The 23,567-nt window shown below is 38.6% G+C and overlaps 1 protein-coding gene across 6 annotated transcripts; it reads left to right on the top strand.

Moving 5' to 3' along the window:
- Positions 1-267: 267 nt before the first annotated feature.
- oprl1 (opiate receptor-like 1) lies at positions 268-22,454 on the top strand. Of its 6 annotated transcripts, none has more exons than XM_043710476.1 (4): positions 268-280; positions 786-1,025; positions 19,851-20,206; positions 21,445-22,454. In XM_043710476.1, exons 2-4 carry the CDS (start codon positions 799-801, stop codon positions 21,963-21,965), a joined length of 1,104 nt encoding a protein of 367 aa, XP_043566411.1. In that variant the 5' UTR covers positions 268-280; positions 786-798; the 3' UTR covers positions 21,966-22,454. The 6 variants fall into 6 exon arrangements, with proteins under 6 accessions (XP_043566411.1, XP_043566410.1, XP_043566409.1 ...); XM_043710475.1 differs by lacking the exon at positions 268-280 and adding an exon at positions 287-432; XM_043710474.1 differs by lacking the exon at positions 268-280 and adding an exon at positions 287-436.
- Positions 22,455-23,567: the final 1,113 nt, after the last annotated feature.

The raw sequence follows: 23,567 nt of genomic DNA, 5'->3' as shown, positions 1-23,567 counted from the left end.
ATTTTAGGAATATGTTAAGGAGGGATTCTGCTTATTCTTTGAACTATTACATCTTCACTTCAATCTTTGACCAAAAAGTCAATAAAAAATCTTAGTTTTCGGTACACCTACAATCAACAAAAGCTTATGTATAGAGAGTCCATCATTATCCAACCTGAAGAAACCAAAAGGTGATCAAGGTTGATCAGAATAGTTCAGTGTGCCGACTTCCCTCTAGTGTGTATCTGGCAGACTGCAGCCTGGGGGTGTTGCATTGCTGGATGGAAAGGCTTTTGTAAAGGTATCGGGACTTGGCAAGGGGCTGCACAGCAAAGCTAAGTAGCTGTTTGCTGAACGCGATGGAACAGTCTGAAAAGGGAGTCAGCACCCTGGAATAAAGAAGTTAAGGGATCAGACAGCCTCCTGCTCGATAATTGCCCGGGTGGAACATTTGCAAGTATTACATATGGAAAATTTCAAACATTCGGCGGTGCTGAAACGGTGATCATCTCCCTAGCCCCACCCGTGAAGGGGGAAAAATAGAACGTGTCTTAGGCTTTCAATTTATATAACTTGTAGATAATTTCAGCTTCCTCATTCTGATAGAGACAGCCATCGAGCTCTACTTTGAAATTGGCTCTTGTGGTCGAATTGCTGACCCAGAGTGTTCAAAATACTTAAGGGTTTAAGATGTAACTGTGATGTGTTGATTATTTGTAATGCGTTTATTTATATGTTTACATATCAATATGCATCGTCAGTCAAAAGCCATATTGTGATTATATCTTAATATTGTTTTACCCCAGGTCTGGCTGCACCATGGATATTGACACAGCCTGCGGCTTCGGGAGCCTTAAACAGTACAAATATTTTAATGACTCCGTTGCTGAAAATTACACGATTCTAATTGATCGCTGGTCCGAAAATGTTACCGACTTCCTCATGGAAGGGTCAAATACATTCAGAATTACCATCATCGTAGTGTATCTGTTTGTTTGTATCGTGGGACTGGTGGGCAACTGTCTGGTAATGTATGTTATCGTCAGGTAAGGTTTAGATTTTCATGTTAATATTGTTTTATGTGTATTTTGTTTTGAAAAAGAAAAGTTTATTAAGGTAAAAAGCAACTTAATGTTGTGGTAACTGCCTTAGAGCGCCCTCCCGAGGGAACAGGGCGCACTCGATTTAAATGGTTATAAATCTATAAATCCTTAACGTCTTATTAAGTACCGTGCAATAATACAACTATTTTACAAATACCGGCTACACTATGTGAACATGCGGTCAGATCTACAAACTGATAACGCCTTGTAAGATATAAGCGTTTTGATCCATCGGGATTCGAGTTGACGTTAAAAACAATTTTTTAAATCAAATATATGCATTTTTCGAATGTTAAGATTTTGCAATGAATCCATTATAGTCGGGACCGTTTCTTCAAAGATTTTTAAACCAGTCATTGAATCTAAAGTCTTTCGATAATGTTGGGGGGAATGTGCAGTTTTTGGAAGCTGAGCAATTCAGCTTTTTTTTCTGGAATGAGCTTGTTAATGACTTTTTAATTGGGGTTTTGAGTAGTACCACACAGACCTGACCCCTTTGGACTAAGGAAGCAATCTACTATATTTATTTACCAAATTTAAAACTGGCCTTTACTGCATTTGTCCAGTCAGTAGTAATGGAGTAAATCATGATTGCAGTGAATATGTCACTTCTGCAGGGAAGGGTCAAGTAAAAGCATTCATTTCACATTCCAATTGTCTGATAAACTTTAAGCCTTTTGTAGATAAAGAATAATGATACTCTGAACATGTTTGTTATTATTTACTGTCATCATTTACTGACCAATAGATAAACATTACTAAATTGTATTTTAGGATCAGTGGTGCTGGAAGAGCACAGCAATTCAGGCAGCATCCGACGAGCATTTTACACTAGTTTCTTTTCCCCATATCCTACACACAACTATGTGCCTGACTGATTTTTCTTCATTTTGTTTGGTGTGGAGATTATAATCCAAGAAAAACCCCATATGCTACGATATTTTCTTTTTGACAATTCCTCATGCTGCAAAGAACCGATTACATCTGTCTCTGGTCAATAGTATATCTGCCCTAAAGTTACTATAAAATTTAATTACAATAATACCATGCGCTGCTCTTGTGCAATTTTTACTTCTTTCCATGATAAAACTGGCATTTCCCCCCTTCCATTGTGAGGTATGAGTCCAGTTCACTTTAATGTAAAATATCATGGGAAGTGATTGAGGGGCCATGAGGCCAAATCTTCATGTTGCTCAATGCTCAGGGCAAAGCATGCTCCTAAAAAGACCTACCCTCTTTTACTAGTTGTTCATTCATCCTTCTCCTTTCATCTCCCTGTTTGCCTTCTGTAAATTTCTTGGGAAGGATTAAATGTTCTTGAAACCAACTAGATATGACATAAAATGGCTGAGAATGAGGATAATTTCTTCTCCCCACCCCCCTAGATTTTCTAACCTCCTCTCATTTTAATTTGTGCAAATTTAGATGTGCTGAAGCCAAGGGTGTAGGCAGCACATTTACAATTGTACACAGACCTTCCATCTGTTCCTTACACTTCCAGCTCACTGATGTGCATTTCTGGGGTGATGGGAAGGAAATGCTTCACTGGATTTTTCAGACTTAATTAGAAATATATTTCAAATGTGTTTTTCTTTTTCAGATGATTTTAAATGTAAAACATATTAAACATTACATTTGTGTTGAACCTACATTCAGCAGGTATCACTCTCCTGAAAGTATCCTCCAATTGTCACTTTTCACCACTGCTTTGTCTGTCATTCCTTCATCATCTGGGAGTATGACAATCATTGCCAATGTTCCTGAAATTGATCCATTTGTCATGCCTTCATCGATATGTTCAATCCCTTAATTCACATAAGCATTTTTTTCTCCTTTCAAGCAGGAACTGCTACCTTCCTTCATTAAAACATTTTTTTTTGTCCTTTCCCCTTTCATAGGCACTTTCTTCCATATACAAAGACACACTCATAACTTTATAAAGATCCATCCTCTCCTTTCACAGAGGTACAGCCTACAGTCTACACAGAGACAGATATTCCCTTCTTCTAGATACAATCTTCCTTCTTCATGAATGTGCTTTGGTCACTTTATTTATACATCTATTCCTCTTCAAGTGGATGTCTCCCATTCAGATATTCTCAGCAGTGTTTTCCTAATACTGTGTCACAAAAACAGTCTTTGCCCTATTGCAGAGGTACGAAGAAGATGCAGAGATGCTTGTTACTTCAACTGGGCTTGGTGAAAGTGGTACACATTTGCTTGCACTGCCTAAACTGCTGACACTAGCAGTTATAGTCCCAAAACAATTGATAAGGCAGTCAAATCACTTACAAAAAGGTTCTATAACTGCTGATTAAGATGTTGAGGAAGCCTTAATTGAGCTGCAAACTGCAAATCTTTGGTATTGTTGCTGCGTAGTACCGAATTGATAATGTGGAAAATGTGAAGTAAAGCATGAAGGAAGGCTTTGCCTTTGTAATGGCACTTTTAATTTATTTTTAGCATATTCCAAAGTGCTTTTAAAAATCTGGTTACTAGTCAAATGTAATATTCATTAGTACACTCCAAAGATTCACACCTAGTTAATGAGACATGTCACTTGCTAATCTGCTTTTAGAAGTGCAGGTTTGGGCATATCCTATTCCTTGATTAGTACCATGAAATCTTCTCCATTCAGCTGAACAGGCAGATGGAGATCTTTCAGATGATGGCCCCTGTCACTGCATAAACCCTTTAATGACAAGGCATCACTTTGTGTAAATAATAAAGTTCAACCTAGCTGGATGCAATGTGCTTTCCACTTGGTGTGCCTTACCATTTGTTTGAACTTGCCGATCAACAAATGATTGGACTAGATCAGTAATACTTATATACCGTGACAAGTAAACCAGATCAGAATCGTTAATTAGAGTGATGTTATAGCTATGTTACACTTGATACTGTTAGAGGGAAAATACATTTCAGTACATCGTTTGAGATCAAAATGATTAAAAAATGACAAAATGCACAATTATGTTAACCATGAGCAGAAAAAGACCCGCTTTTTAGTAATTGCTTCTGCAATCTTGCAAAACAATACACAACATAGTAAGCAAGAGATTCATAATTAGGCACGTATTTCTGAATGCAGTATGCATGTAACATTTAATAAATGTGCTATTGTGTCATTGCATAGATCATGCAAGAACTGTACCATTGGGCAATTTTTCTTGGATACATTAGGCTCTAAAGAGCCTGCAGAGTAGTCAAGATGCCTTCAACTGTATCACTGCTTTAATCTATGTTTAGTAAACAAGTTAAAATGCTTCCAAAGAATGGTCTCCCAACAGGTTATTAAGGGATGGATTGAAATTTAAATTGCTGTGAGCATTTGTTAAGGAGGCTGCAAATTATTTTAGTGCATCATACTTGATTTAGCACTCTTCACTAAGAGCAGCTGGCTAACAGATCATTGTTGAGAATTTTGAGCACTGTATTTAATGGCATGATCAGCTTTCACTGTTTACTTACTGTTAGAGACTGACTGAGTACACTATGTTTGAAGCAAGTTTTGAGACACCTCAGGAGCTTCCTGGAACATTTTATCTTTCCTTCACCAATGGCTGATCAACAGCTTTCCTAGAAATAATCTCTGTACCTTATCTAAAAAGATTAAGTCCTCTGCTATCTTAGGTAGGAGTCACTAACAAAAATGGACTACTTGGCTATGGGGCATTTCTCAGCGAAATTAGAGGTGGTGGTGAACCGTCAAAGCAGCACCAGACACAAAGGAAGGTGAGTGAAGACAACTCTGATCTTTGCTGAGCCAGAGACTGGGCATTAAGATACAGCACTTTAAGGAGGTCAACACAGAGATCTCTGATTATTATGGAATTACAAACTGATACTACACAGAGCATTTAGGATTGCACTGCCTGAGACACTCAAGCTCATTGTGGGTTACTGAAACCTTCAAAGGTACCCCAGAAAATATCAGTCCCGATATCATCTCACAATCAGAACTTCAGAATAATCAAAATCCCTTTGGTTCCATACACTGAGGAAAGACTGTATATCATTCCTGATTGCCAGAGAACTCTTAATTTGATAGGCTCATAAGATTCCCCATCATTCACTGACACATTGACTACACGCATGACTCTGAAGTTTAGAAGCTGGAAGGGTTTCCATTCTCTCAATATGCAGTTGTGTGTGATTTGTAGCCAGACATTACACAAGTGAATAATGCCTGCTACCTAGGGAGCTGCCACAATGTATTTGTAATGCAAATGTCTTACATCTAAAGATCTTTGTGCTTCAGTGCAATATGTACAACTGAGTGACAAGGGAGACCCTCTGACACCATGGATCCTATAAAGTTCCCAGACATTGACGACACTCCATACAATTACAGCCACTCACTCACCTGCAACATCATTGAGCATTCAGGCCTCCAAATTAATATTTTGCTGTTTTTAAAAGTCAGGTGCAATCTCAAAAGTCTTAGATTTCTGGTGAATTGTTTCTCTACAATCCAGTACATTGTGAGGTTAGCCCTTACACCAGAAATTGTGCCAGAGAGTCAAGCTCAGGAGCCACAACTGGAGGAGCAGGACAAGGAAAACACCAGAGGTTTTCAGATAAATGTCACAATGTCCCAACCTGGAGGCAATACTTGTTGCCACGAAATTAAAGAGGGTTTTTTAAAGATATGGGGGCCGAAACCGCAAGTGATGTTGAACACTGAAACTTGGGCTAGTGAGCTGCTAGGCTGCAAGGATGGGGTTAGTGTGCTACACAATTCAGGCTTCTCATGTTAAGCTGCCCTCTGTTGTATTGTCAGGCACCTGACACAGCAGGATTGGGTCACTTGTGAAACCTACCTCCTCTGTGAAACGGAGGACTTAACTTAATTAAATGTCTGCTCTTCACTTTCTGCATAGGGGGAATAAACTACCAGCGCATTTCAGTTACCATTCCATTGCAGATGATTCATATGGCAATTGGGCCATTAATATACAGGAAGATCGAAAATGGACCTCAAATATGATAAATGAAACTTAATTCAAGTCAGGACACATGTCCCTTGGGTATTAACAACCCACTGTTAGAGGGAGACATGGAAAAATGTTTTTATGTAACAAGTTATTAGGATCTGCAATGCACTGCCTGAAGCAGTGACTTTCAAGAAGGAATTAGAAATATGCTTGAAAAGGAAAGCTTTGCAGGGTTATAGGCAAAGAGCAGGGAAATGGAACTAATCAGCTTACTCTTCCCAAAGAACAATCATGGATTTATTGGGCAGAGTGGTCTGCTTCTGTTCTGGAAGATTCTATGGTATCTTTCCAGGTCATTATTTTTGAACCGTGAGCTATGACGACGCAAAATCATCTTAAGATGTGCACAGACTATCCACTGAAAGCTGTACCTTTAGGACATGCCCAGCTTCATCCAAATTCCACATGTGTACTAGCAGAAGGTATTGAGGCAGGAGCCAATATAGATTGATTATTGAAAACTACAGTCTCAGTGAGACCACCAAACCAGGAATATTTTTGCAAACAGTAACGCTTCTCAAATACACACTTTGTTCATATCTACTTCAACATCAATTAATGACCAAACCTGGAATTTTGCTGGTACAGAGCATATGTACCACCAACCCATCACCATAATCTAGTCTAACCCATATCCTTCACCAGAGTTGATTATTTCCTCTTAATGTTTAAAATTCTAAGAACTGTGCTGTAAAAGTGCACGTTGTTGATTTGATTTTGGAAACTTTGTGTCAATCAGAGATGGCAGTCATTTCCTCTGAGGCAATCATAAGTTTTCTGGTTGTTTGAGAAAGAAAATTGAATTCAAAACTTATCTTTGGAAACCACAATCCCCCAGTGAAACCGTGACTGGTAAATTCAGCAATTCATAACAATTACCAAAACCAATTAGGTTTGTGCCTGCTATAGTTGATTTCCAGAAGGTGTACAGATTCTAATGTAAGATTTTCATCATAGATGGATGTTTGATGGTGAGATAAATTGCCTGAATGTTAGATCCAAGTCTTGACTGCTCAGTGCTGCTGATAAGTGAATGGTGTGAATCTGGTCTACTGAGCAACATGAGAGCATTTGGTGATACGGAGGGTCGGACATAATCTTTGCAGACTCATTCACTGGCCATAACTACCCTTGGGAGACCACTGAATTTCTTCTGATGGCTCAGCTATTTCCTCTGATCCAAACTGCAAGAATTAACCACCCTAGAAAAATGTTCCTTTAACTTCCATGAGCTTTCATTGAGGATCACAATAGAAAGGTGACCACTTCGCTCTTGTCAACCTCGTAGACTGGAGCTTGCAGCACCATATCCAAGGACCGGCAGTACTCTATCCTGGCTACTGTTCAATTTTATGGCTTTAACCTGAAGGCAGTTGCACTCTAGGCAGTCAACATCAACATCTATATAATGGGAGCATTGCTCCTCTAAGAAATCAGTGCAGCCTTTCTAAGGCCCGACTGAAACATGTTCTAGCCATGCACGGTCTTTTGTCCCCTACTGAGTGTTTGGTAAGCCAGCAATCTGGGTCATGCTTGGCTGCAAGCAACAATCATTCACTGTAAATGAGGATGAAGCATTAAATTTGCATGCTACCTATTGAACAGAAATGGGTGTGAGCCAAAAAATGTTATGTACCTCTTGATTTTCAGTATCCTTTTTATATATATTATATACACACACACACTATCTATCTATGGAACAAAGCATCATATTGTGCTATGAATTGGTGATAGAAAGATGAACATATCATAAGGAAATAGACACCTTCCCAAACTTATTGTGTCAATACAAACTGGAACTGATTGGTCATTACAATTCTGTAAGTGGTTCCCATAGTTATCATTCTAATTTTAATTCTTATGAGAAGACATATTCTATAAAGGTAACTAGCCTTGATCTCAAAAGGGATTTTACAAAGGCCTTGATTCTGTCATAGAGTGATAGAGATGTACAGTACTTCAGTCCAACCCGTCCATGCCGACCAGATATTCCAACCCAATCTAGTTCCACCTACCAGCACCTTGCCCAAATCCCTCCAAACCCTTCCTATTCATATACCCATAAAATGCCTTTTAAATGTTGCAATTGTACCTGCCTCCACCACTTCCTCTGGCAGCTTATTCCATACATGTACCACCCTCTGCGTGAAAATGTTGCCCCGTAGATCTCTTTTATATCTTTCCCCTCTCACCCTAAACCTATGCCCTCTAGTTCTAGACTCCTTCACCCCAGGGAAAATACCTTGTCTATTTATCTTATCCATGCATCTCATGATTTTATAAACCTCTGTAAGGTCACCCCTCAGCCTTCGATGCTCCAGGGAAAACAGCCCTAGCCTATTCAACCTTTCCCTAAAGGTCAAATCCTGCAACCCTGGCAACATTCTTGTAAATCTTTTCTGGACCCTTTCAAGTTTCAGAACATCTTTCCGATAGGAAGGAGACCAGAATTGCACACAATATTCCAACAGTGGCCTAACCAGTGTCCTGTACAACCGCAACATGACCTTCCAACTCCCATACTCAGTACTCTGACCAATTAAGGAAAGCATACCAAACATGTTCTTCACTATCCTATCTACCTGTGACTCCACTTTCAAGGAGCTATGAATCTGCACTCCCAAGGGCCTGAAGAAGGGCCTGTGCCCGAAACGTCGAATCTCCTGTTCCCTGGATGCTGCCTGACCTGCTGTGCTGTTCCAGCAATAAATTTATAAACCTCTGTAAGGTCACCCCTCAGCCTTCGATGCTCCAGGGAAAACAGCCCTAGCCTATTCAACCTTTCCCTAAAGGTCAAATCCTGCAACCCTGGCAACATTCTTGTAAATCTTTTCTGGACCCTTTCAAGTTTCAGAACATCTTTCCGATAGGAAGGAGACCAGAATTGCACACAATATTCCAACAGTGGCCTAACCAGTGTCCTGTACAACCGCAACATGACCTTCCAACTCCCGTACTCAGTACTCTGACCAATGAAGGAAAGCATACCAAACATGTTCTTCACTATCCTATCTACCTGTGACTCCACTTTCAAGGAGCTATGAACCTGCACTCCCAAGGACCTTACCATTAAGTGTATAAGTCCTGCTAAGATTTCCTTCCCAAAATGTAGCACCTCAAATTTATCTAAATTAAACTCCATCTGCCACTTCTCAGCCCATTGGCTCATCTGATCAAGATCCTGTTGTAATCTGAGGTAACCTTCTTCACTGTCCACTACACCTCCAATTTTGGTGTCATCTGCAAGCTTACTAACTATACCTCTTATGCTCACATCCAAATCATTTATACAATGATGAAAAGTAGCGGACCAGCACCGGTCATTGAGACACTCCACTGGTCACAGGCCTCCAATCTGAAAAACAACCCTCCACCACCACCTTCTGTCTTTTACCTTTCAAGCCAGTTCTGTATCCAAATTGCTAGTTCTCAATATAGAAAAATTATATTGCACGGACATCCACATAGTACTATTAACAATGAATGCTTGAATGTAATAGAAATTTGTGAGAAGCGAGTGAGTGAAAAATGGATCAGTCTTTTTTTTTGTTTGCCAATCATTGACAAGTTGCATTTCTGCAGTGCTGCTTATGTAGAAAGCTGACTGACTGCTTTTCAAAAAAAAACCAAAATATATTCAGCAGTCAGGAAAAGGAAAGAAACGTAAGTGTTAGAGTGAGTGTTGACGATTGGAAAGAAATGCTTCAAGAAGATCTTTGAAGGCAGTATGGCATGGCACAAATTATGAAGAATAAGAGCAAAATAATTAAAGCAAGACTAGAAATGGGGAAAAAGGGCAAGAAATGAAATATAGTCTGGTGATAGAGGAGCAAAGGGTTTGTGTGGTACTATGAGATTAGAGGGGTTCACAAAGAGCAGGAAGATGCAATTGCTATGAAATTTACAGTTGTCCACGTCCTATTCTGTATACAATTCATTTACACAATATGCATTATTCTTGTCAATTGGCCACAATTCCAAACTCCCTGCCTTTACTAACCCAATTTGGCTACTCACCAATGTCAGCGTATTGTTTGCTCTGTAACCTTGGTTGGAACCTCCAGCAGTATAATGCAAGTCTGCTGTTAAATTCACCCTTTTCTGTATTTGCAATTATTGCTTGAACCAACTTGCTTCTACACCTTACTTCGTTATGAAGATGTCACCATATATTCCTCTGTCTTCTTGAACCTCTCCCATCTTGAAAATCCTCCTTTTAAGCCATTGTTTCAACAGGAAACTCTTTTTAGCTCATTCTTGGCTTTTCTTTTCCTACTTGTCCCTTCAGAATCAGAGTGTGGAAGCAGGGCATTGAGCCCATCGAGTCCACATCAATTCTCGAAAGAGCATCCCACTCAGAAAATGTGAAACTATTAAATACATAACAACTCCTGAGTAACTATTCAACAGGCCCCATAATTAACTCACACACCCAAATGCACCTTCTCTAGACATCTCGCAGCCCCTATATCCTGACCCAGAACCAAGCCGCCCTCAAACCTCACTCCCTCTGCCAGATACAACACCCCCACCACCTCAAATGTGCAACAAATTCTGTTGGGCAATCCACTCTAATCTACCCAGAGCACTAATTTATTTACATGGCTCCTTTGCCACCTTGTGCCCTGGAAACATATCCACTTGGCACCTTGCCCCTTTCCATTTTGGTGCCCTATCAACCTGGCACCCTGTGCTGTTTCCAGCTGGCATCCACTTACCTGGCACCTAGCCAACTATTCATCTATCATCCTACCATCCACGTATGCAAACATCATACTTGCCTTATGTACTTAGCTTTTAAAATTTCAGAATACAGCAGCTTCCTGCTATGAAAAGGGGACATATTTGTCTTCCTTTAACAGTTCTACGTTCTTGAAAGAACAGTCAGAATTTAAGAATGGCTCTGCATTTCTCAGGGACCTAAGCAGGATCTTCTGTTAGAATTGTGAAGCTCCCTTTGTTTTGAAGGGACAGGCTTGAGTGACAAACTGTGTGAGATAGCCATGCTTTGGCAATTCCAGCCCTACACATCGCCTATGCATTAAATCTGAATATTGTTCTATAAATTTAACTACAATTGAAAGCAAATAAAGCTCATTTTAGTTAATTGCTTGTGAGTTATAAATCTACATAATGTTATGGACTAGGCCAGACCACTCAAAACATTCTTAAGCAGGCAGCACCAGACCATAACTTTGCAATTTGTTTCAGTAAGTGTACAGTGAAAGTTACTTGGAGTAAGATAGCTAGGTTGACAACTAGATTTCAAAATAGACAAAAATTTATTCACAAAATTACACAATGTAACACAAAGAACAGAATAAAGAACCCCTAGAGAACTGAGCCTATCCAACTAGACTTAATTATGCTGTTTCAAATATACACAACAGTCCCAATAAGCAAACTCCCTTTAAAACCCAGTATAAATGGAACACATGTTTACAGGTTGAAGTTGAAGGGCAGAAAAAAAGAGAGAGAAGAGAGAGTTTCCACATAGCTTTCTGTTGAACTTCTCACCAGGCCAAGACTGAACTAAAACTGCTCAGCTCAGTTAGCTAGAGAGCTGACCAACCCCCTTTCTTTAAACAGGTCATTTCTAAAGCATGACTACTTTGGCCTGAAGTCTCATCTGTTTATATATAAGCAAAAGGCCTCTCAAAATCCTTTTAATCTCTGTACCAAACCAGACTGATCAGAACCCGGCCTGGTTTATTACCCCTCTGAAAAAAAATCAAGGACAGAGTCTCCTTGAGCCAAGGAACAGCTTTTAGAAACAAAAGCGTCTAGCTTTGTGACACTTACCCCCTTAAAAAAATTAAACATCAATATCAAAAGATGGCTTCATTTTTAACCCTTCAAAACCTGGTTAGTAGTCTAAACACACATATATACTATACTAACCATACACATGCAAACATGCACAACCCCATGCGAATTCAGGCCGCAGTACACCCATCATCGAACACCCCCCAGTATCTCATTCGAGTCTCAATAACACATCGGCAATTACATTTCCACGACCTGCCCCATGTATAATTGTCAAATTGAACGGCTGCAACAACAAGCTCCATCTAAACAGTCTGGCATTTTTGTCCTTAAATTTTTCCACAAATGTCAATGGGTTATGATCAGTGTGTACGATTGTCTCAGATGCATGGATGGTAATATAAATACGGAAATGTTGTAATGCCAACACCAAGCTTAAAGTCTCTTTCTCCATCGTTGAATATTTCTGTTGATGAATGTTCAACTTCCTGGAAAAATACCCAATGGGTCTTTCTATTCCCTCAACATCCTCCTGCAGGAGCATTGCACCGACACCCACATCACTGCATCAATAGCCACCTTGAAAGGCTTTGTGTAATCCGGTGTGGCTAATATACTGGAGCAGTGATTAACACAGTTTTTTAGGCTGTCAATTATCTTTTGACAGTCTGCTGTTTACTGAAACTTCTTGCCCTTTTTTAACAATTTGGTGAGTGGAGCAGCCACACTGCTACATTCGGCACAAACCTTCGGTAAAATCCACTCAATCCCAGGAACCGTAGTCCTGCTTTCTTCGTTGACCGTGTGGGAAATTCCCTAATTACTTTTGTTTTCGCATCCCATGGGGCCATTTGTCCATATCCAATAACATCGCCAAGGAAGGTGACTTGGGCTTTGGCAAATTTACTTTTAGCTACGTCTACCACCAAGCTTGCCTTCCGAAGTCGATCAAACAAGTCCGATAAATGCTGTAAGTGTTCCTTTCATGAGTGACTAAAAATCACCAGGTCATCAATTTCCACCACACAGTTGGGTAATCCGGCAATGACCTTATTAGTCAGTCTCTGAAATGTGGCTGAAGCATTTTTCGTACCAAATGGCATGACTTTGAACTGATGTAGAGCTGCAAAGTGTGGTGCTGGAAAAGCGCAGCAGGTCAGGCAGCATCCAAGGAGCAGGAGAATCGACGTTTCGGGCATAAGCCCTTCTTCAGGAATGTGCCCAAAACATCGATTCTCCTGCTCCTTGGATGCTGCCTGACCTGCTGCGCTTTTCCAGCACCACATTTTTCAGCTCGGATCTCCAGCATCTGCAGTCCTCACTTTCTCCTATTTGAACTGATGTAGTCATTTGGCGTTACGAAATCCAAAATTGCCTTTGCTCTCTCTGACAGGTACTTGCCAGTAGCCTCTGAGCAAGTCCAACTTAGAAATGTAAGCTGCTTGTCGCATTTTTATGACACAGTCCTCCAAATGTGGAATTGGATATGCATCAATCTTTGTAAGGGCGGTGACTTTGCAATAGTCCACACATAACCATTACGTACCATCTGGCTTTGGCACCATGACTATGGATGAGCTTCGGGGTCACGGTAACTCACTTTGATTATGCCATCTTGGAGCACGCGCTCTATATCCTTCTGAACCTGTGCCAACTTTAGAGGGTTATGCCTATAAGGATGTTGCTTAATTGGAACAGCATCTCCTTTCTCTACATCATGCACAATTAGGTTAGTATTTCCCAGTTTATTTCCGCATATCTCCCCATGTGATAGTAATAACTCTCTCAGGTCATTTCGATTTTCTTGTGGAAGGTAATTCAATAATTTATCCCAATTTTTGACAACTTCCTCATTGTCTAAGTTGATTTGAGGAATGTCCAATTCAGAATCCTCTGAACATGGTTCTTCCTTCTGTGCTGTCATCATTAACACCTTCTTCTCTTGCTTTCAATCTCTACCAAAATACCTTTTGTGCATATTCACATGACATACTCTGAGATTTCTTCTTGTCTGGAGTCCTTATCAAATAGTTCACCTCATTCAGTTTCCTCTCGATTTGATAAGGCCCACTAAATCTTGCTTTTAAAGGCTCACCTGTTACTGGAAGTAACACCAATACCTTATTCCCAATTGCAAATTTATGATTTCTTATCTGCTTCCTGTTTCATTGTATGCTGTGATACTTTTAAATGCTGTCTAGCCAACCATCCAGTTCTATTTAATTGTTCCCTAAAATTTGACACATAGTCCAAATAGGTGGTCTCTGAATTCTGACTTATTAATCTCTCCTTAATCAATTTTAACGGTCTTCTTACTTCATACCCAAAAATTAATTAAAATGAATTGAATTTATTCGATTCCTTCGGTGCATTTCTGATCACAAAAAGTACAAATAGAACTCCCTTATCCCAATCATCTGGATAATCCTGACCATAAGCCCTCAACATGGTCTACAGTGTTTGATGCCATCTCTCTAGTGCTCCCTGTGATTCTGAATGGTACACAGTAGATTTGAATTGCTTTATTCCCAAGTTATCCATAGCCTCCTTGAATAGTTTGGATGTGAAGTTTGATTTTTGATTTGACTGGATCTCTATTGGTAGTCCATATCTAGTAAAAAAAATTAAGTAATTCTTCTACACCCTTTTAGCTGTGATGTTGCTTAATGAGATTGCCTCTGGAAATCTAGTCGAGACACATATTATTGATAATAAGTATTTATTCCCAAATTTTGTTTGAGGTAGGGGATCTACGCAATCCTGAAGAAAGGCTCATGCCCGAAACGTCGATTCTCCTGCTCCTTGGATGCTGCCTGACCTGCTGCGCTTTTCCAGCAATACATTTTCAGACCTATGCAATCAATCAAGACTCTTGTGAAAGGTTCCTCAAATGCTGAAATAGGTATTAATGGTATAGGTTTTATTACTGCCTGTGGTTTTCCGATTAGCTGACTTTTATGACACATCTGGCAAAACTCAACTGCATCTTTGTGTAGTCCAGGCCAGTAAAAATGTCTGTATTTTAGCCTGTGTTTTCCTCACCCCTAAACGACCTCCAAGTGGTAGCTTATGCGCCACTCTCAGCACCCTACTGGCCATAATTGAGCACTTTTTGTCTCACCATGAATTCCTTTTACCAGTACCTTTTCTGGCAATAGTCCCTCAGGAGTGCATATCTCCTCATTCTTCATCATTACAAACTGAGAAGATCCTGTGTCCTTTAATATTGTAACCTCATTACCTACTGCTCCTGGCCTATGTGAATAAACTTTACCCTTTGCATGTATATTTGTTAAGCAGATCTGGCACTTCCTGCTTAATCAATGTCTGATCATCTTGTACACTCTGAGGCAGTTGTCTAACTTCCCTTGTGCTTTTTGTTACTAGTCCAACAAAACATCCAAGCTTGTCTGGTTTTCCGACATCTGGCTTTCTCCTAGTCCACCAACACGGTGATTTTGTGTGCCCCACTTTATTACAATGAAAACACGGGAGCTTTTTAACTTCTTTGTCCCCCTCAAGAGTTTCTTTTTTATCCTGTGATAAGTTATTCTTATGATCTTCACTGAGATGTAACTTTCCCTTTTCAAGTGAGGATTTCTCTTTGCCCCATGTTTATCCCTCATGAATTGAAATTGATTCTGGAAGCCAGACTGTGTTTTATGGATCAGCTGATACTCATCAGCCACGTCAGCTGCTAACCTTGCTGTTTTAACTCTGCTCTTCCACATGACTTCACACTACTTCCTCGCTAAGGTTACCTTCAGTCTTTATCTCCAGCCTTTTAAGCTGACTTCCCTTTTTACGTGTCAATTTTTTCAGTTCAAGCACTCTTTCTTTTTCTCTCTTGCTCTCTTTTTCCCTCTCTTCTGCTTTTAATCGTGAGTAAAACGGTTTCATTTCTGCTGCCCTTTCCTTATCTCTCGCCTCTTACTCAGGCTGCTTCATTTGCAATTGAATTCTTGCCATTCTCTATAGATTCTGATGGTTTCTCCGGCAAGTTTAAATGCTGAGCTACTGCTGTAATTATCTCTTCTTTCCTCACAGAAGCAGGCAGTTCCAATCCCAGCTTCTCTGCCAGTTCTTGCAATTTGGTCTTATTCACTTTCTGCAAACATTCCAAAGTCACTGCATCTACATCCAGAAGACTATTGGCGACTGAAAGAGCCATTCCTATCCCAAACTTTGTCTACCCAACCAAACCAACGCCTGAAATAAAGACACTAGCACCTACCACTCACTGTTTAAAATCCCAAATTAAGCCCTCAATCTGTTATGGACTAGGCCAGACTACTCAAAACATTCTTAAGCAAGCAGCCCCAGACCATAAATTTGCAATTGTTTTCAGTAAGTGTACAATGAAAATTACCTGGAGTATGATAGCTAGGTTGACCACTAGATTTTAAAACAGATAAAAATTTATTCACAAAATTGCACAATGAAACACAAAGAACATAATAAAGAACTCCAACAGAATTCAGCCTATCCAACTAGTCTTAATTATGGTTTTCCAAATACACACAACAGTACCAGTAAGCAAACTCCCTTTAAAAACCAGTATAAATGGAACGCATGCTTACAGGTTGAAGTTGAAGGGCAGAAAAAGGAGAGAGAGATTCCACACAGCTCACTGTTGAAATTCCCACCAGGTCAAGACTGAACTAAAACTGCTCTGCTCAGCTAGCTAGAGAGCTAACCACTCCCTTTTCTTTATACAGGTCACTTCTACAACATGACCACTTTGGCCTGAAGTCTCATTTGTTTATATAAAAACAAAAGGCCTCTCAAAGTCCTTTTCATCTCTGTACCAAACTAGATTATTGCCCCTCTGAAAACATCAATGACAGAGTCTCCTTGAGCCAAGGAACAGCTTTTAGAAAATCAAGGGACTGGCTTTGTGACAAAAAGCAGGCAGGAAACTTGAGGACTTGTGCTGGGAATTCTGGCAATATCTTCTGAAGTGACATTAAGTGGACAATTGAGAGACAGTTGATTGTATTTTCACACATGAAAATGAGAATGCATCTCTTGTGTCCAGTATTCATTACAAGGTCATTATTTTGATAAAATTGATTACAGACTGAATATGGGTCACTTAACCAATGAATCATTCCTGCAACTTATTGTTGTCCCTACAAGTCCCCTGACTCAAAAGACTGATCTCCTGCATCACTGCAAAATATTTAAATCCTTTGACCCCAGTAAATGAATGAAAATCCACTGATTTTGTTGCAGAGAGGGAATTTTGAGCTGTACAGTATATGCAAACAATGAATGTGTAAATGAGTTGTGGAGGAGACAGTTATTTAATTATTAACTTTTTTAAAAAAATTTCTCAAGTGCTCTTATTATGAACAAGATACATTAGTTTTCACGATGTGAACACACATTCTGGAATCACAATGTGAGTCTGTAAGTTCATTCCTTATTTGCACAGAGTTTTCAAAAAACATCCTGGCAGTTTTCCATTGGCCATAATAGTGGTCTATAATGGAACTTAACAATGGAATTAATACTTTTTTTCCATTCTGTATATAATGGATACTTTTTTGCATGATAAAATGATTTATGTTTTGCAAAATTTAATTAATTTATTCCATTTCACACACTTTTTATGCAAGGTTTTAACTCCAGATTAACATTGCCATTGTATAACATAGGATGGAAAAACAATTACCAATCACAACAAACAAATTAGTGGGATTCATATTCCAGTTTCAGCACGGTACTTAGATAAATTTGCTTTCATCTTTAACAATCTATTGGAGTTAGATAAACCATAATTTGCCTCATTTGTCTCATCTTTCTATATTCATGAACTAATAATGTATTTTCTGCAGCTATTTGAATTTTAACAGATACAGTAATAGATTGCAATTCTATTGCTGTATACTGTTTTTATGGAATAAAAGAATTGAATAGCATGTCATTTTGTATATTTGAACAAAATACAGAGGATTGCTGTTCAAAGTCTTCCATGCTAAAGCAATCTATTATTATGGACCAGATCAAACCCCCTCAAAATATATTAAGACAGCCGAGACCCTCACATTTTCTTAATTTACTGGTAAGTGTAAGGCATTGCATTCCAGATGCAATTGGTCAAGCTACTCGACTTTAACTGTTTTGCTTAAAGTATAGACAAAATAAAAATAGAAGAATTAGCTTCACTGTAAATGTATAGAAAAGCTTAACAAAATTGTAAACTACTACTAAGCAACTGTTTCAATATAATAACATCCCATAAACACATCCTTGGCAAAAACAAATTCAATAAAATAGATTGTCTCACATGCAATTCTAGCAGCAGGAAGAGATCCCCAGCTTTTAGCTGTAACAGAGAGAGGAATAAGAGTTTCCACATCCAGTTTCAAGACCCCAGCAACTGCTGAAAGCTAAAACTAAAATTCCTGGTTCTGTGGGAGCTTGATCCCACCCATTTTAGGCTGCCCTTACTGTTCCTACTTTAAAAATAAACCCAAGGCCTCACAAGCTGTTTATTGGCTTTGAGCAGACTGCTCTTACCTCTGTTGCAATCTTTCTTTATTAAAAAAAAAGGACAAAATCCACCTCTAAAAGCCATAGTATCGTCACATTATTACATATTTATGTATATTTTGACCCTTTCAGTTTGTACAACACCTTATGAAACCTATCAAAAAATGGACAGATAATCAGGTTTGACCTACAGAGAATGAAACCTGAAAGCAACAACACCCCCAGATTTTATGGACTACCTAAAGTGCACAAACCAGACATCCCACTCAGACCCATAGTATCACTACCAGGGACACCATCACACAAACTGGCTAAAGAACTACAGCAGAAATTGAAACACCTGATCAGCGGATCCAGACACTCTATACAATCAACACAGGAATTCTTGGACATCATCAGAAATATACACATTGACAAGGAAGAAACCATGGTCTCATTCGATGTAATGGCACTGTTCACCTCTATCGACAAAACCCTAGCCAGAGAAACAATAGCCAACCTGCTGGACATACAGAACAGACAACAGGATATTGAACCTATCAACAAAGATGGCATACTCAAACTACTGGACCTGTGCCTCACAACACACTTCACATTTAACAACCAAATATATGAACAAATCAACGGCACACTCATGGGCTCACCCATCTCTGGACTCATGGTAGAAGGCTTCAGAGGAGGCTCCCAAGCACTGAGGATGTCACCTAGACAGGGGACGAAACGTCTGCAACACAAATTCCCAGCTCGGCGAACAGAACCACAACAACCTATCATGCTGTTTTTGGTCTTTCACTGAAAACTAGTATTTGATGATTTGTTTGCTGTAAATCCAGGCTAAATTAAGTTTTTAGATATATATTTTTGATACCTTAGAACCTGTTGGCATGTTAGGTCTTCTATTTTATGTCCTTTACTACTGTAAACATCTTTCCATAGACTCAAGGTTACTACCATAAGAAATAAATAAGTATTTGAAAAAGAACATAAAAAGTACATATGACAAAGAACAGGTACACTTTATTGCTAGTATTGGCACAGATGCAATGGAAGGAATAGCTTCCTTCTTTCTGTATTAAACTATTTTTCAGTTTGAATCCATAATGCTGATAAAGGTCTTCACTTCAGACAATCAATGGGTTTACAGAAAGATTGACCAATGTGCTGTGGTTCAGTGGTGGATAATTCTTTTCTATCTCTGCTATAATGTGAGGAACCATGTTTCAATAAGCCCCAATAAAATCTACAAGAAATTATACCAGTAACAGACAGCATTACAAGTGAAGTAACACTTGGAAGTGATTTTCACAAATACAACATGATAAAAATTGGATCAGTTCTGCAAAGGTTTGTAAATCTACTGTATCAAACTAATGATTTATCCTCTCTCCATTGTATATGTATACACGAAAAGTTTAGGTTCATTTAATCATGATGTACAAATCTGATTTTTTTTTGAAAAAGTGTGCTGTTTAAATTCCTATAAAACCTCAACTTCCATTTCTTTCAGATACACAAAGATGAAGACAGCAACAAACATCTATATTTTCAACCTGGCACTTGCAGATGCATTAGAATTAATCACTCTACCTTTCCAGGCAACTGACACTCTCCTGGGATTCTGGCCCTTTGGAAATATACTCTGTAAAATAGCAATATCAATTGATTATTACAACATGTTCACCAGCATCTTTACCCTGACAATAATGAGTGTTGATCGGTACATAGCCGTCTGTCACCCTGTTAAAGCATTAGATATAAGAACCCCTTTCAATGCAAAGGTTGTCAATGTGTGTATCTGGGGACTCGCTTCCATGATTGGAATACCAGCAATGATCATGGGATCAGCTGAAACAGAAAACAATGGTAAATCACAGCAAAATGTGTATGAAATACTTTTATCAAATCTGTTGTATGTGACCAATACCCCAAATCTGGCTGTCTGAAAACTGAAATTGTCCAAAATTTGATATTTTCCTCTCTGGGAATTGTTTGGCTTTGACAGCATTTTTTGTCATTTACCTGTCCATTTGATCACGTGCATCTCAAGTACCAGTATACAGCAGCTGCCCATGGGCAACTCATACGTGAAATGGTGGTTTGGTTCTTTTATGGAAAATGTATAACAGAAATGCAGAACAGAAATCTATTCCTCACTCTTTGAAGTAGAAGAATGGGTTTCTGAAAACCTTGGTAGATATGGCCTCTTGTTCAAAGCTTGACTAACTTCCCTTCTCTTCTTACTCCTCAGTGTTACTTATGCTCATTCACTCTCTCACTCTGTAGGCCAAGAGGGTTAGAGAATGAAGTACCCACAACTGGGAACAAAAGATCCGAACATGACCATTGAAGTCAGAACCAAAGACTTTGTAATGTGTCATTGCCATTCCCTGTGGATTTAACCAACTTTAAATGACAGTCCAAACCATGAAACACTTCTAACAGCAACAAGTAAAAATCAGTCTGTGATTAGTTTGAGAGCAGTTGATAATCCCTTTCGATAGAGCTAGTTGGGGTAGGGAGAGATCCTTCTTGTTGCTTAATGCATGCTCAGTGATACAAGGTTAAGAGAAGGTATTAGTTGCAATGCTGAGCTCATGTGGTGTAGGGGATGGTGTCCCTATCTCTAAGCCAGGAGGCACAGGTTCAAGTCTCATCTGCTCCACAGGTATATAATAATACCTCTGAACAGATTGATTAAGAACTAGTTATCTGCAGTGTTAAGGTTAGAAATGACTGCTCAAGTCAAATCAATTAGTTGCAAGGACTGACACTACAACCTGCCTATACTACATTCTTCTGATGTACATTTCCAATGTCTGTGTGACCAATGTACCCAAAATAGCAGCGTGGGAAGCTGTAACAGAAGTTAGCAAGCAGGTATAGCATGGGTCCCATTTTGGATGCCAAACTACATCCTAACAGTAAAGACTCTGGTAATGTGACCCAATGTTTTTATAAAGCACATAGAAATCTACACTTGTTGAGTCCTGTTAGATCTTACCCTCATCTGATCTGCCATGGGAGAGCAATCAACAGTCTAGAATATGCACAATCACTGCAGCAAACCTGATTGACTTTAACTTTTCTTTCTTGTGTTGCAGAAATTGAATGTCTTCTGGTTCATCCACAACCACACAATTACTGGAAGCCCACAATTGAAATAGCTGTTTTCCTTTTCTCCTTTGTTATTCCAGTTGCTATCATAACAGTTTGTTACACATTAATGTTAAGGCGGTTGAGAAGTGTACGCGTTCTTTCTGGATCAAAAGAGAAGGACAGAAACTTGCGTAGAATCACAAGAATGGTCTTAGTGGTTGTTGCAGTCTTCGTCATCTGTTGGACCCCAATCCACATTCTAGTGTTAGTACAAGTTGTCTGTAATCATGAAATCATGACAATTATGCCAAGCTGGTATTTTTGTGTTGCTCTTGGATATGCCAATAGCAGCCTGAATCCTGTTCTTTATGCCTTTCTGGATGAAAACTTCAAAAGGTGCTTTAAAGAGTTTTGCTTTCCCTCCACTTTTAAAAAAGAACCTAAGGTGTCAAACGGGATGAGAAGTATCACAAAAGGTGTTGCTTACTCATGTAAAAATACAGATGGCACAGAAAATGTTGCATGACTGGAGATGATGACTCGTTCACTTAACTGGCCACAATGAGAACAAAATTAACTGAAACATGGAGCTAGCTCAAATTATGCAGATCTTCAAACGTGCACTTTCTGCTGCATTTTAACTTGAATGAGGGAGTCACATTTTTGGTTTTAATAAATCAAGTTTTAATATGATCAAACCCAATAGGAGGAATCATCTGAAACTTAAAATAATTCATATTAAGAATTTTTGAACAAACACATGCAAGTTAAAACAAAAGTTTTTCAAATAAGATTAGCTTTCCCCTTGTGATGAGTTAAGCAACTCTTCAAGTTACAGTAATGTTTGTCTACATGAACAGCAGTATTCATTTATGTCAGCTATATTAATGAACATTGTGATAAAAGTCTTATTGCATGCTAATGAAATAGTTAATTCCTTCATTATACAAGTAACTGTGATAGTTTCAGTACAAAGTTAATTATAATGTCTGCTTTTTGTGACTGAATGCAAAAACACTTTGTTACTTTTAATATTTGAGTTTGGGGCTGTTTGAGTAATCTTAAAAACATTAAAGATTTTGTATTTAATGGTATTACAGTTAGGGGTTATTTAACTGGAAGCACAGAGTCAGCTTTAAAAAAATGTATATTTTTGGATGCATTTTGCTCTGATTAAATAACCAAGAGGTAAGGTCAAAGTACTTCTTTTTCTTCAAGTTTCTCAAAGTTCCAAAATATCCATGTAATTGTAATAAAACTATTGCAGAGCAAAAGCTGAAACAGTACTGCGTATTGGCTCATACTTTGGCAGCAACATGAAAAAATCTCTTAAACTTTTGTTATATGTGGGTCTTTGCATTTAAGATTGGTAAGGATTTTTAATCTTTACAATACAGTCTCCCATTATGAGAGCTACTTTACTTATATTGACTTTGTCACATTTGTAAACTGAAGCAGATAATTTTGAAAACAATATGTTGTAAATTATCATCATAAAATTTCTAATGTGTGGCAAATGCACAAATGGGATTTGAAATCATTCTGTGAGCTTAGCATATTAATACTGAACAAATTAACATCAACTTATCTCTATTATTTCCCATTTTCCAATGTTAGAAAAGCAGATAGAAAAGGTGGTGTCTGAATACGTTAAGCATTTGTACTCTGACAGTGGACAGCATAATTCTAAGTTCATAGTCACTCAGATACTCATGGTTGACAGTTCTTTTCTGCAATTTATCAAGGAACTTTGCTGTTTCTTATAATAAGTATGATACCTTGCATAAATGTTTAAAATATTTGTGTTTATATTGTAATACTTCAAAGGTTGTCACACAGTGGATTCTATTTGGAGTCCAGTTACTGTTGAAGTAAAAATATTTGTTTAATATTGTTTGGTCTATTCATCTACAATTTGACTGTATTTATGTTAATTGAAGAAAAGTTCAGTTAAATGAAAAAACAATTTTCACTTGCTGTATGTAAATCTTTAAATTAAAGCAATGCTTGTAATATGTAATTCTTGAATGTTCCAAATACTTCCTATTGCCAATATTTTATGCCACATTAAAATTCTAATGTGGAACGTTAATTGCAATGTTTGGCTCCAACAATAAATGGAAGTTAT

The sequence above is a fragment of the Chiloscyllium plagiosum genome, chromosome 20, assembly GCF_004010195.1.
Source record: "Chiloscyllium plagiosum isolate BGI_BamShark_2017 chromosome 20, ASM401019v2, whole genome shotgun sequence".
NCBI lineage: Eukaryota > Metazoa > Chordata > Chondrichthyes > Orectolobiformes > Hemiscylliidae > Chiloscyllium > Chiloscyllium plagiosum.
Note: the sequence above shows the minus strand (reverse complement) of the source record. Positions and strands in the feature narration are given on the sequence as shown.